General features: G+C 38.3%; 1 protein-coding gene across 2 annotated transcripts in view; it reads left to right on the top strand.

Moving 5' to 3' along the window:
• The window catches only part of CASK (calcium/calmodulin dependent serine protein kinase), a 187,865-nt gene that overhangs the window by 105,720 nt on the left and 68,300 nt on the right, over nt 1–13,845 (top strand). For both annotated transcript variants that reach the window (XM_082279194.1, XM_082279193.1), the window contains exons 7-8: nt 9,198–9,373; nt 11,455–11,577. In XM_082279194.1, coding sequence (XP_082135320.1) covers nt 9,198–9,373; nt 11,455–11,577 — 299 coding nt within the window. The remainder of the gene's footprint in view (nt 1–9,197; nt 9,374–11,454; nt 11,578–13,845) is intronic.

Here is a 13,845-nt window from a genome sequence, read left to right as displayed (position 1 = left end):
TTTCTGTGTTTTTCAAAATAAAAAGCAAATCCAGTATAAACATACCAACAGCTTCCAATGACTTCTGGATATCACTGATACCCTGGAAATAGCCAAGTATTTTATTACCTAGAGGTATCTTTTCAAAGAAAATACCCATTCAGTTAAGCTTTAATAAAAAGGTCACTCCTTCCTTTACTTGTCTTGTATTACTCAAATTATCTGCACCTCAGCCACTGCTTTTTTTAGTGGTAGTTTCTACACTTTTATTTATAATTCTCTCTGTTTTTTATGTTCTAGCTGAGCAACTTTACCCATTTCTTCTGTTTCAGCTACTCTTCTGGAGGTAGTCAGATGCAGTGTACTTTCAGACTACCAATTGTCTAACAATTCAAGTTTAACTTTGGAAAAAAAAAAAATTTACAGCATTTTCCCCCAAAGTTTTCCATGGCCTTCCTTTCCTGTCCCTGTTCCCAGTGCTGCTTTCCTGTCGCTGTTCCTGTCCTCGACCTCCCAGCAGTGATCAGTGCTGGGGCTTCTGTTTGCTGCTCTTACAGAAGCTTCTCAAACCTTATCATTGTAATATTTCTCTCTATCAGTATCTTTTGCTTCTTCCACCTCAACTTCTGCCATATTGGTCTGCCTTCATACACTCTTTTTTTCCCGTTTTCTCAACTGACATTTCCAATTTGCAGCCTTTTCATTAGCAATTGTTGCTTTCAGCTTCAAATTCCACTTGCTTTCAGGTATACCCAGAGTAATTCCACTTCATTTATATTCTGTGGAGAGTCTCGATTCTCCTGCTTCTTTCAGGTTTTCTCCTTAACAGACTCCTCTCTTTCTTCTCATCTTCCATTCCAGTCTTTATACCACAAACTGCATCTGTTATCTGGCAATTCTTTTCCCTGCCAGAATCCTTCCTGAAGACAAATTATTAGACAGTTCCCTACGCAGAACTGGCAAGATCTTACTCAGTTTTACAATATCATCCATGTATGTTATATGAAAGCTGTCAATACTGGCTGTTTGAACTGGACTATAAATTTCTTATAAATCAATGTTTATCTACACATTTGTTTAAGGACTTTACCCATATGCCCTATGGATGAGTTTTGTCATAAGAGTAACAATATTTTCCAGGCACTTCTTATTTCTCAATTGTGTCCTAAATGAAGTAGAAACTCTCCAAATAGAGAAGTTTCAGCAGTATCGTAACCAACCTGTTCACTTTCAGATTGCTTTTCAAATTTTTAGTGAAAAACATTGATTCCTCTTGACATAGTCAGTTATTTCCCTTTTAGGATGGCAATGCCTGTATTTGGTGGTTAATACATCAAAAAAGAAATTATCTATTAAATAAAAGCTATCATGGTATTAAGATAATTTTACTGACCTAAAAATCCCCTGTGCTTTGTTTGGGTTGTTTTTCCTACTTTTGTACCTTGACACACTTGGCAATCCCAGATTCTGTGTAGCCCCAGGAGAACAATCTAAAGGGAATTTTCTCCTTTAATGTGTTTGAAGCCAGCCTTCAAGCTTACAGCTTTTGCTTTGTTTGGGACTGCAGCATTTTTCTCAGTTGATAAAGACATCTTTATCAGAGCGTGCATAAATTGCTGGGGAAGGATTTTTGTAGTGAAGTTAAATTAAACCCCAGGTATTAAAATATTTTGATATAAGTCTGAAGACAGACTTGTGAAGTTTAGAAGGGTTGTTACTACAGGGTTCTTTCAAGCAGGTAGATGGCTGTTTAACAGAAGTGTAAGAGAGCTCATGACAACAAGCTATGACATCATACTAGATGTCATTGATGAAAATGTGTATGGAAGAGATTTTAGGAGTGACTGTATTTTATCAGCTAACAACTCAGTTAAGATTATTTTTAAGAAAGTTTAGTTATTAATCATTATTTACTTTATTTAAGTAAAATAAAATACCAAAAAAGAGAACATAGCCATAACTCGTTTCTTCCTAAGGCCAGAAGGGAAAATGTGAGGAAATACTTTTTGTTCCACTCCATTTGCCCATAAGCTGCAATAAGTGGATAAGAATCATGTGTTGTCATCTGAGTTACAGGGAATAGATTTCATGAGCTACCAATCTCTGAAGGTCTCTTCTTGCTTCAGTTCTTATGATCAGAAGTGGAAAATTGTGCTCAAAGGGCTTCACTTGAAGCATTGAAATAGGTACCTTTTAAAGGAACTCTGGCAATGTACACAGGAGTTAGAGATCATTGTAATTTATGAGTGAATTCCTTTATGGAACAGCACATAGACCCTAAACAGTCTGTGTTGCATTGTTATGATGCACCTGGAGTAGTGGAACCTCTGGGAAGTCAGTGATTTAAGAGACTAATCTCATATTATGATCTCTGTCTCCTTCCTTGGAGAGCTTTTCTTGCAGAACATAGTGTGAATTGTCACAATATTTTCTTAAATGTGACATGAGATTTATCTGATATCAAATATCTTAGATGCTGAATCTTGGGGTTTTTAGCTAGTATATGGTGTAAAAGTCTGAGGAACAAAAACCATTGAGTTCACAACTGGCATTTCCTTCACTTAATCTACTTAATTTCTCCTAGTTGCAACTAGTGCAAAAGAAGATAATGGTATAGACCTAAGTGGGATGAGGTTCTTTATCTGTGGATAGTTAAGTGCCTTTCATGTTTTACCATCAGCAGTAAGATGTCACAGATTATCATAATGCTGATCCAGTCCAGTATTAATTCTCATATATTATATTAGATACCCTAGGCTCCCTCAAAATCCAGTAGTACCCTAATGTAAATTATCATTTTATGGGAAAACATCTTATGTGTTCTTAGTAGAAGTACAGCACATAAATAGCAAGTGCTCTTGGTTCCTTGTGAGCTGTTTTTTTAGACCTACTACAAAAACAGCAAAGGAAGGCATTGCCATAAATTTCCCTCTGAATAAGACCATGGAATGGGGGGGAAGGGGGCAGAGTCTTTTAACTTCCTTATTTTTTGTTTTGTTCTCATCAGTGTAAAAATGATCATAGAATGGTTTGGGTTGAAAGAGACCTTTAAAGGCCATCCAGTCCAACCCCCTGCCATGAGCAGGGACACCTTCCACTAGATGAGGTTGCTCAGAGCAACCTGACCTTGAATGTTTCCAGGGATGGAGCATCTGCCGCCTCTCTGGGCCACCTGTTTAGTGCTTCACCAAACTGGATCTTCTTGGTGGTTTTATAAACCTCAGGTTAGAAAACGCTTTCTTTTTTTTTTTAATGTTGGAGGGTTTTTATGCTGCAGAGACTTTTTTTGCTTTTCATCATTAGTCGGAATGGTATTTCAAAGATTTCATTTGTTTTCCAGGAAGTAAAATTTTGTAAGCTGAGGTCATACACTAGTATTCTTCTTTCTCTTAAAGGGTAGTGCCTCTTAAGGCATCAGTGTTTTCACTTTTTTTTCCTGAAAAATAAAAGAATGTGAGTCCCTTCACAGCTTTGCCTTTAAGAGACTTTGTTTTATTTAAGAGATACAACTGTGGTTTACTGTCTCACAGAAATTCCACTTCACATCTGGGCTGATTTGAGAGTGCTTACAGGAGGCTAATGTGTTGAGAAATCATTTAGGTTTACTTCCTCCATCATACTTTTATGGCAGAAAAGGCCACTGAATTAATTATAATTTGTCTCATTAACATGTGAGCTTTGCTTTGTTTGTTTTCTGGACACTCATATCCAGTTGTCCAGTTGTCTGCTGATGCATCTTTTAAACACATTTTCTTCAGACAGTCTTCTGTGCTGAAGCTGAATTGCCCTTCCCCGCCCCCCCCCCTTTTTTTCCTTTTTTTAAAATCTACTCATCTTCTCTGTACACCTGCTTTAAACATCTCTATTGTCTGGAGTAATGTGGAAAGGAATTAAGAATAGTAAAGTACTGGCCTATCTGATCTGTTGTGTGTGATTCTTTGATTCCTTCCACATTATTCTGGACATCCCACTCTTTTAGAAACACCTTAATTTGTGAGCATATTTCTTATTACACTATTGTGAGAGGTCAGATGGTGATGTTTATTAGTACCTCACATTTTTTTTCCTAAAAATTATTTGTTCCAGTTGTTTCCTTATACATCGTTCAGATACTACTGCTGTTGAAAGACTCTCCTTCTGATATCTTGGTCATCAATCCCCTGCCTTAGGGATGACAAAATCTGATTGGGTCTCTGTATATACTCTTCTTCTTGTGGAAAGCATAGCCCTATTGTCTGGAATAATATGGAAAGAGTCATAGAAACTAAATTATCAAAGGTAAGTCAAAATTTATCTCTAGTGCTTGTAAATAATGTCAGATTGACAGCACCTGAAGACAGAAGCTCTCTGTTTACCCACAGGAAAAATCAGCAAAATTAGCAACTTTATACATTTACAGGCAGCCAGCATGCCTCAAAACTGGCTGATAAGAAAGTTTACCTCTATAAGATATCCTTACCAAAGTAACCTGGGTGTACCTGTCCAGGCACTGAGTGCTTCCTAACTCAGCAAATGCTTTGGTGTAGATATTTATCTACAGTGAAATGGATGGAGACAGGTGTCACACTGACTACATGCCACTGTTGAGTCTTTGTATAGTGATGACTTTCAGTTAATGCCACTCTAGAACAGAGAAGAGGAACCTAAAAGCACACAGACAGAAAATTGATTCCTGTCTTCTATAGGATTTCCTCTCATATACAGATACTACTAAAAATGCTCTGTGTGTGCATGCATGCAATCCATGTTTAATTAAAATGTTATTTTTTCATGCACAGTCATTTGAATACATCCATGAGTGTGCTTATATCCTGAAGAATAAAAGGCCTGTGGAAGGCAGAAGTACCTGTTACAGAAAAAAAGTGCCTTTGCTTACTGTTCTTTCTCACACTGCCTCCAAACAGATGCAGTTTCTTCCAAAACACCAAAGAAAATTCAAAAGCTTCTAAAATATTTTAAAACTGAACTGTTGAGAAGAATTTTAAAATTTTACACTGGACATGTTTTGAAGTCAGATTTTCTACTAAATAGTTTGCAGCAGAAGTGATATTTGATGTAAAGGGCAATGAATATCCATGATTTTAGACAACTTTGCTGTCTACAGATTGTATTTATGCCATTCCTGATAGTCCTTACAGTTTTTGTAGCTGCAACATAGGAAATCTCCCCATCTGTGTAAGTTCATGTGTGCACTCTGTTCATTTTGCTGAGTTGAGTGCAGTTCAAAGGTGCAGCTTAATAGTCCTTGCTCAGGTCAGTTTTTAGAATAACTTCAAAATCATCATTTGCTCCTTTGATGAACCCAGTGGAGTGGTCACAAGGATGACAGCTGACCCAGAAATTACCTTAGCCTTTGTAAGATTCCAGTACATATATACACATATAAATGCATTTTTTCATCCCATTTGACAGACAGTTCAGTCTCAACCAATTAAGTTTCTGCTTCTTCCAGGCTTGTTTTTTCATGGACATAAAATTGTGATTTCCACCACCATAAGTATCCACCTCATCCCTCTCACCTGAAGTATCAGGTTCTTGTAATCAGCACTAATGAGGTTACAAAACCAAATCTGTCTGTGTTTCCCCTACTTGCAATCTAGCAGTGGTAAATGGCAGGATTCCATTAACTTAGCCTAGTCTTCTTTATAATTTCTTTTGTATTTATGGAGTTGTCATTTTAAATTTAGAAGTGAGTATTAAGACTTAATAGCACTGATTTTTCAGTTTGCTTTTAAGTAACTTCCATTTCTCATCTGGTTTATGGCAGCAGCCTGGTGGGGACTTAAACAGCCATGTAATGTGTTTCCTTTTACTAAGCCACTCTATTCCTTCTGTTCTACATCAAGCAGTTCATCAAAGTGGATTTTTATGGTGTCCTGGGTTTGGACCCAGCCAACAAATATCTTCTACCTGTCACAGAAGAGCCACCTTCTGACTTCAGGGGAGCAAAAAGATGTGTGATAATTAGAGAGGGACTGGCTTCCAACCATAACTTGTCTGTTTGTAAGAGCACTTGAGCACTAAGTGAACATGCGGCCTCACATTCTGAGCTGATGAAGCAAACTAGGAACCTTGAAGTATTAAATAGATTTGGGTAGTGGGAAACAAAGACAAAAATTAAACTGCCTCCTCTCCTCACCTTTCCAGGTTCAACTTCACTCTCTCACTGCTGGCTCACCCCCCAACCCTGAGTGGTGCAAGGGGGGTGGGAAATGGCAGTTCCCAAACTCCTTATTTGCTAGGCAGTGTTTTTCCCTTTCTTACACTTTCTCTGCAGCACCACTGTCCTGACTGCTGGGCTGAGCTGTGCCCTGCAGCGATGCCATTGGAACTGTGTCTGGCATGGGGCAGCCCCAGCCCCTCCTCACAGAGACCACCCCTGCAGCCCCCAGTGCCAGCACCTTGAAACATGAATTCCTACACTGCATCATGCTATTGGATTGCTTTTATAGTGTATGTTGCTGCTAAATCTGCTATTTTACACCAGGAGAAAATGTACTTCTTTGCAAGGACACAAGATGTTCTGTAGGTTACCGTTCAGTGTACTGAAATGCCCAGCAAACTTAAGTGCATTGACAAAAAAAAAGCCCAAAGCCAAAACCCAAACCTCACAACACAGTCATTTTTGTACTTCTCTGCAATTTCTTACTTAAACCACAAAGAAGTTCATGACCTGAGAGGGGTGGTACATAGTTGTTGAAAATACGCATTAAATCAGCTAAGATATCATTTGATATGTAAGGTTCATGGTTTCATTAGCTGCTTTATCCAGAAAACCATACATCTCCCTGGAGTTTAATGCCTCTTTTAAATAGCTTGCTTTTCCCATGTATTGTCTTCTGCTGATTTCTCCTGTTTGTCTTTGGAGTAATCCCTTTTCTCCAGACGTGCCAGATTTTATAACAGCAATTATAAAGCCTGGTGGTTAGGCAGAATTTTCAGAGAGTATATGATTTTCCATTTGTACTGATTAAAAAGATTTAAATGGGCTTTAGTACCACAAAAGATTTTCTTTCAACGTGTAAGAAAGGTTACACCTGCTCCAAAACTGCAAATGGGTTCTTTTGCACCCCAGTCTCAGGAAGTTCCCACTGAGACAAACAAGGCTTGGCTAAGCCAGGCTGCTCTGTGGTCTCTGATGATCTCCTGAGTTAAAGGTTTCCAGTTTGTGGTAGGCACACCACGAACATCACGTGAGCAGTCTAAGGGGTAGAAAAATGCTCTTTGAACAGTCAGGTGTTGCTGCTTATGCACAGGCATAGCTTGATACAGAGCTGGAAATGTTGATGCTTTTGCTGTCACAAATGATGGCATCCAAAAGGGGAAAAAAGGGACGAAACCCTTACAGTTAAAAATCTTTAGGCCCATAAAAAAAGGCAAAAAATTGATCTCCCAGCAACTTATGCATACTGGATGTATATATAATTTCCATTTTCCTTCTCTTCCCTGCCACCAGCCATCTAAAAGAGAGAGAGTCATCTAAGGAGATAATTCTTTACCTCATATATGCAATCTTGAAGATTTGGCTTTGAAGTTTATCAGTTAGGCTGAAATTACATCATATAACTATAAACTGTATACAGCCAACAGGAAGAATGAGTCATCTGTCCCCATGTGCATCTCTTTCTTTGTCCAGACTAAATATCCTTCCTCTTCCCCCTGTGATATGAGGGATGAGCTGAACTTGCAATATCTTGCTGGTTTATTCTTTTTTAGCTCAAGAAGGAACTGCCCCTTTGCTGTCAGGTCAGCCTGGACTACAGGGACTTCTTAAGATGCCAGCCTAGTTTAGTGATGAGGTAACATCCCTTTGTCACAGAGATCCTCAACATTTGTTTGGCTGAGGAATTCCCTCATAAACTGGGAATGAAAAGGTTTATTAATACAAATATGTGAAGAAGTTTGGCAATGGTAGTGTTTTTTTCTTAAGAGTATGGTTAAAAAGCTGCTATCTTTCTGACAAATCTTTAATCCTTTGGATGCAAAAAGGACTAATTAACAGAACATGGTCAGACCATATTCCTGCATTAGGTGGAATAAACAAAGGATCTTTACTGACTAAGCTACTTCCAAACAGTCTCCCAGGTGTTTGTTCCCAGTGCTGTGTCTTAGCTGACTGCCATGCAGAGGGTGAGCAGGACAGGTTAATCAAGCAAGAGTCTCTTTACAAAGACAAGACTGAGTTAATGGCGTGCACTGCAAACACTTCATATTCTCTGAGCTTCATTTTTGGCTGTCCTAACCAGCTGAGAGGAGCTGCAAGCCTGGAATGGACCCTCTGAAATCCACTGCAGTGAGCAACAATAATTTATGGAGGGGGAGTACAAGTGGTGACAGTTTGCTATACTCACAGGTTTTTCTCCTCTTGATACTTGATGGAACCAGTATAGTCCAAAGACTACAGTGTTTGTAAGTGTCAGTGATGACCTGAGCATTCCAAGCTTAATTTTTGCAATGGAAATGAAACTCTTTGCACTGAAAAACATTTGTAAGGAGAGGTAAAATGTTCATTGCTTTTATTTGGCTTAATGTGTTACATAGAAATTGAATGAAGGGTATTATCAGTCTTATCTGCTCAAAAGATCAGTTGGTACTAAATACATTTTGTTTTCATAGAAAAACATTAATTGCCTTCAATGAAAGCAGTGTGTAAAACAAATTAGCATTACCTTTTTATCTGCAGTAAGGTATTACACTCTTCAAATAAATGAATAACACATTTGCTAGCATTTTGCATTTTTGTTAGCAGTTTCAGTAGACCAGACAAGGTTTGGGCAGAGCATCAGCCCAAACTCTGCTCTTGCTAATTACATACAGCTTTTTCAGGTTATCAGTGTGGACTAGAACTCTACAGTATCTTTGTACTTGCTCTCTGAATAATTCCTGTTTCAAAGATTGTCCAAATTGATGGGTTTGCTTTTATATGGCAAGTTTCACTGAAGAATCTTAGTGCTGCTGTAAGTCTTGTTTCACAGTCTGCCAGCTAGGGTAGACTGTTCCTTAATTTTTAAAAGTAAAAATGAAGCAAAAGGGAAAATGCTGATTTATCTCACTGGATATATATAAAAATACAAACTTAAGGAAAAAAGAATTGAGTTAAAAGCATTAAACTGTGAACAAAATTTATTAAAACAGTTCTAGTTTAATGCAGTGATGTTCTTCATTTCCATGTTTGACACACATCTCTTTGACTCGATTTTCTTTTTATTTCCATTTAGGACGTGTAGGAACACCTCATTTTATGGCTCCAGAAGTGGTAAAAAGAGAACCATATGGGAAGCCTGTAGATGTTTGGGGTTGTGGTGTGATCCTTTTTATCCTGCTAAGCGGTTGTTTGCCTTTTTATGGAACCAAGGAAAGATTATTTGAAGGCATTATTAAAGGCAAATACAAGGTAAATGACAGCATACCTGAACCCTTTTCCAGTGAGACGAGCTCTGTTGGTAAAATTTCTGGAAGCTGATTTTTGTATTTAGCCTGATTTAACGCTTATGGGAGTCTGCCGCACAGGAAGAGAGGTGATTTTCCCTCCCTGGTCTGTCTTGTACCTAATGTGTTTTGTATCAATGCTAGGAATTACGATGTGGAAATACTTGCTCAAATGAAATAATAAGTCTGTGTTAAAACCAGCCCTTAGTTGTATGTTGAGCCCAGCAGGAAGACATGAGGTTTAGCTGTGAAGTAGAAAACAGTGTAACCTCAGATTTATACCCATTTAAATTTTTTGGTCAACTAAGAGAACTATCATAAACATTCATCACCATATTGCCTTGATTTAAAACAAAATGCATGTTATTGCACAAATGCAGGTAGGCATTTTTCTTCTTAGTACAGTGTGTAGTAAAATGCAGCTGATGGTTCAAAAGGAGCCACTTGGAACTGAGAGCAGGTCAGTGTGCACACAAGAAAAGCTGTCTCACAGCATCAACCTCCCAGATCACGTGGAGACAAATTTAAAGCTTCAACTTCACTGTTGCTGTGGGTTTGTCTAAGATCAGCCTTGCTCTATTTTGTAACCAAGGTCATACATGAGCTGTAGATTAGCAAATTACAACTGGAAACTCCTGTGTCTGTCTGATAGTCTGTTTTGTTCTATCACCTTGACAGCCTGCTAAAATGTGACAGGAGTGTTACTGGACTTGGTCAGGAGCACGTATTTCGTTCTTTAAATTTTATATTCCTAGAAACAGCAGCATTTCTTCATGGCACTAGTTTTGGGATTGCACAGACTGACAGATGTACCACTTTATGGAAGATTTCTTTATGGAATCTCTTAAGCAGCTAACGCCTTCTGGAAGGGTACAAGTTAACTTCTCTATTTTAAAAAAACAGTTATGACTAGCACATTGTGTCCTCTTAGTTCCTTTTCTGTTCCTGTTTCCACAATAATATGTCTATTCAGTGAAAATCCTGTCAAATTTGCAATTACCTTCATTTCATTAGAGCTGAAAAAGAAATTATGAATCACAGCTATAAATGCACATTTCATAGCCAGATAACATTGCTGAGTGCCCCGATTCAAAGTGATCATTTGTTGTAAAGACTGATTTTAAGTAAAATGGACATCTTTAAATGACCAGATTATAACTTTGAAAGGAGCCTGGTTATAATTTTGAATTTGCATTTAGTACTTTGTAAAGTTATCTGTCTATAATCGAAATAAAACTTAGCTTCTTCATAAATTAAAGAAGTACTAGAAATACCATAAGGATATCATCCTCTATATCACATAAAGAATTTTCTTACTTTGGTATGGTTTTATCAGGTGTCCACCATTTTGACTGGTTGGGCACAAACCTGCATATGCACAAAATGAAAATATATTCTAAATCATCCTTCACATTGTATCTCCTAAAGATAAAGTTCTGTTCTGAAAGTGTTGCAATTGCCTGTATTGATTTGTCCTTGTGTGCTTTCCTAGAGGAGAAACTTTACCTGTTGTGAAGTTGAAAGGTATTTATTGGAAAGAGCCATTGTCCATAGCATCTTCAGGACAGGATCAGAGTAGTTCACAACAGGCATTATCTTCCTCCCTTCTTACCCAGAATCCATGGCATGAAATTGTGGGTTGAAACAGATGAATTATCGTGCTACATATTGATTTCAGGAGTAGATTTAATGTCTGCATTTATCATATGCATAATTAACAGTCAGAGCTTAATTGTTTTTTGCTTTTTCTAGTGAATAGTCACTTTTATCTGAGCAGAATGTAGACTAGGTAGAAATTATACTGTAATTATAATACCAAGGATATGTCAGGCTTTATGTTTTTAATTTTTATGCCATTTCAATAGCAACTAGTGTACGATTTATTACAAGTTATTAAAAAAGTAGACATTTTCTTTTACGTTTATTACTATGAAATGTTTGCAAGCACCAACCGCTGCTAAATCTCTGCAATTACTTTACATAAAAAGTAGGTTCTTTTCTGCATTCTTATTACTAATTTAATTGTTTTTTCTTGCTTGTAATCAGATGAATCCTAGGCAATGGAGCCATATTTCTGAAAGTGCCAAAGATCTGGTACGCCGCATGCTTATGCTGGATCCAGCAGAAAGGATAACAGTGTATGAAGCACTGAATCACCCCTGGTTAAAGGTAGTAAAAGCAGCTGTTTATATGCCTGTCTCCTCTTCAAGGGAGAAAAGCATTTATTTCTTTTTTTTTCCTGAGCTTTTCAAAGTAGACATGAACGGTACAAAGTGTGTGATAATGTGCTTTAAATGCTTTGTAGGATTAGAGTCTGAGATTTTGATCATTGCCAGGCTAAAACTCTTGTTTGAGAGCAAACACCAGCAGCACCAGAATGCAGGGAGTAGAGCTGCACAGCATAAAGCTTAAAGAAGATGTTTATGTGTCTTTCTGTGGCTGTCAAACTCCAGAGGAGTAATTTCTGATCTCCTTTTCTCTCAGTCATATGTAAACCTCTTTCCTGTTGCTTGTGTAGTCCTGCAGTCTATTGCAGTAGGTTATGCTACTGAGCTGTGCTGCTTCCTTTCATTAGAGTCCTGAAAATATCCCACCAGAGGGAAGAAAGTAGTGGAGTGTTGCTCCAAGGCCACTGTGACTGCATAAAATTATATGACATCTGGCAATCAAACTATTTTTCAGTGATGGCAGAACTTACAACACAGTTTAAGCCAGTGGAAGAGTACTTACTGAACACTGAAGATTTACAACAGGAGCAGGAGAAAATACACCTGTAGCTTCTCAGCAGTCTATCATTAGTCTGTGCTAAACAGTGGGGTTGGAGAATGATGGGTTGTGCTGCAGATACAAAAGGTGGCAAGTACTGGTTCAGAGCTTTTTATTTCCTTTGGCAGAAGGTGATGAATTAACTATTTTTCATTGTTATCCTCTACTTCTTTTCTATAGTGGATGGCCAGGGTAAGAGAGTCATACTATCATTAGCTTAAACAGGGCACTTATTTTGAAAGGGGGCTAATCTGGTGTATGCTGCTGGACTCTTTATATGCTCTACATGAGACAAAGAGAAACCCACAAAAAAAGGACCTGGGAAGAACGGGATCATATGCCCTTCTCCCTCCAAGTAATTCATGTAACCACCAGTGAATGGAGTCACTCTTCCACTTCTCTGCTCTCTTTCTGCCTCTGACTCCTGTATTCCAAGCTGCAGAATGGTCTACCTTTTAAAAGGAGGTCAGGAGTGTTCACCTCTCAGAAATGACAGTGGTTAAGGCAACTCAGAATTCTGACTATTGGAAAACTGCAGGTTCAAGCCTTTCCACTCAAAAAGAGCCAAAGTTCTGTCTGTTTATCTGGGACTACATAGTGTGTCAAATAGCAAGGAGTATGGAAATGAACACCATGTTTTGGTATCTCAGATTATCATGCAAACATAGGTGATCTGTTTTTACCTCCTTGTAATTGGACTTTTTTTTCACTTTGTGAGCGTACCCACATTTAGATGCCAAAGCTAGAGCTTGGTTGAGGATCATTTTGGCAGAAAACCTGTCATTTTTGTTGTTTGAGCAACTCAGCTGATTAGGTTTCTTAAAACCCAGTTCTGTAATTTGAATGTGCAAGCTCTTCCTGTGCAGCTTTACGCTTCTGATGTCTGTGGTCTCTTTCTGATCTTGTTATTTGTTGGAAATCACGTGAGCAAATAGGTGGTTTAGTTTATGACAGCTTTGTTTCCAAGCTCAGGCCTGCAGTCTAACCAGTCAGTCCTCTCATTTTTTTGTCTGCAATAAACTGCCTTCCCTGCTGACTCAGAACTTTCTAAAACCATTTATAGATAGGAGCAAATACAGCATGAGACAGAGACATCTTTAGTGGCATAGAGAGACTGCCGTGGTTTCACTCTGATTCAGGAGATGCATGTGACAGACACATTAAATTAATGGTTTTGTGTAGCTTCAGGGGAAAAAGTTAGTTGGCTGCCCAAGTTTTGCCCCTTCTGTCGCTGCAATTGTTCATTGGCACATTTTTCATCTTTGCCTACAGTGGAGAATTCTTCCTTTACCATCCCCTGGTACCACCAGCCATTGAGTTGGCACTTCCTGCCCTGTTGGACATGTACCCCACCTCCCAAGCTTATCTGAAGTATCAAGCACCCTGTAAAAGAGTCCTTGAATGTGTTGCTTCACTGGGTTTGTGAATTCAAAAAGCAGAACTACTTTCTGCTTGCCAGCTTCAAAGTTCAGTGCTAGACACAGACTGACAGCACAATAGTAAAACAAAAGACTGGGGTCTTACTACAAGGTGGGAAACAACATTACCAATAGAAAATATCTCTGGCCCAAGTTAAAAATTCTGTCAAAGTATTTTAATCCCTCTTAATCATTTTAAGTTTTCCTTAAGTTGCAATAAATCCTCAGTCTCCTTAGGATACTTATGAGATGT

Source organism: Coloeus monedula (assembly GCF_965178545.1).
Source record: "Coloeus monedula genome assembly, chromosome: 3".
NCBI lineage: Eukaryota > Metazoa > Chordata > Aves > Passeriformes > Corvidae > Coloeus > Coloeus monedula.
The sequence above is the reverse complement of the archived record's forward strand: the minus strand, read 5'-3'. Positions and strand labels throughout refer to the sequence as shown.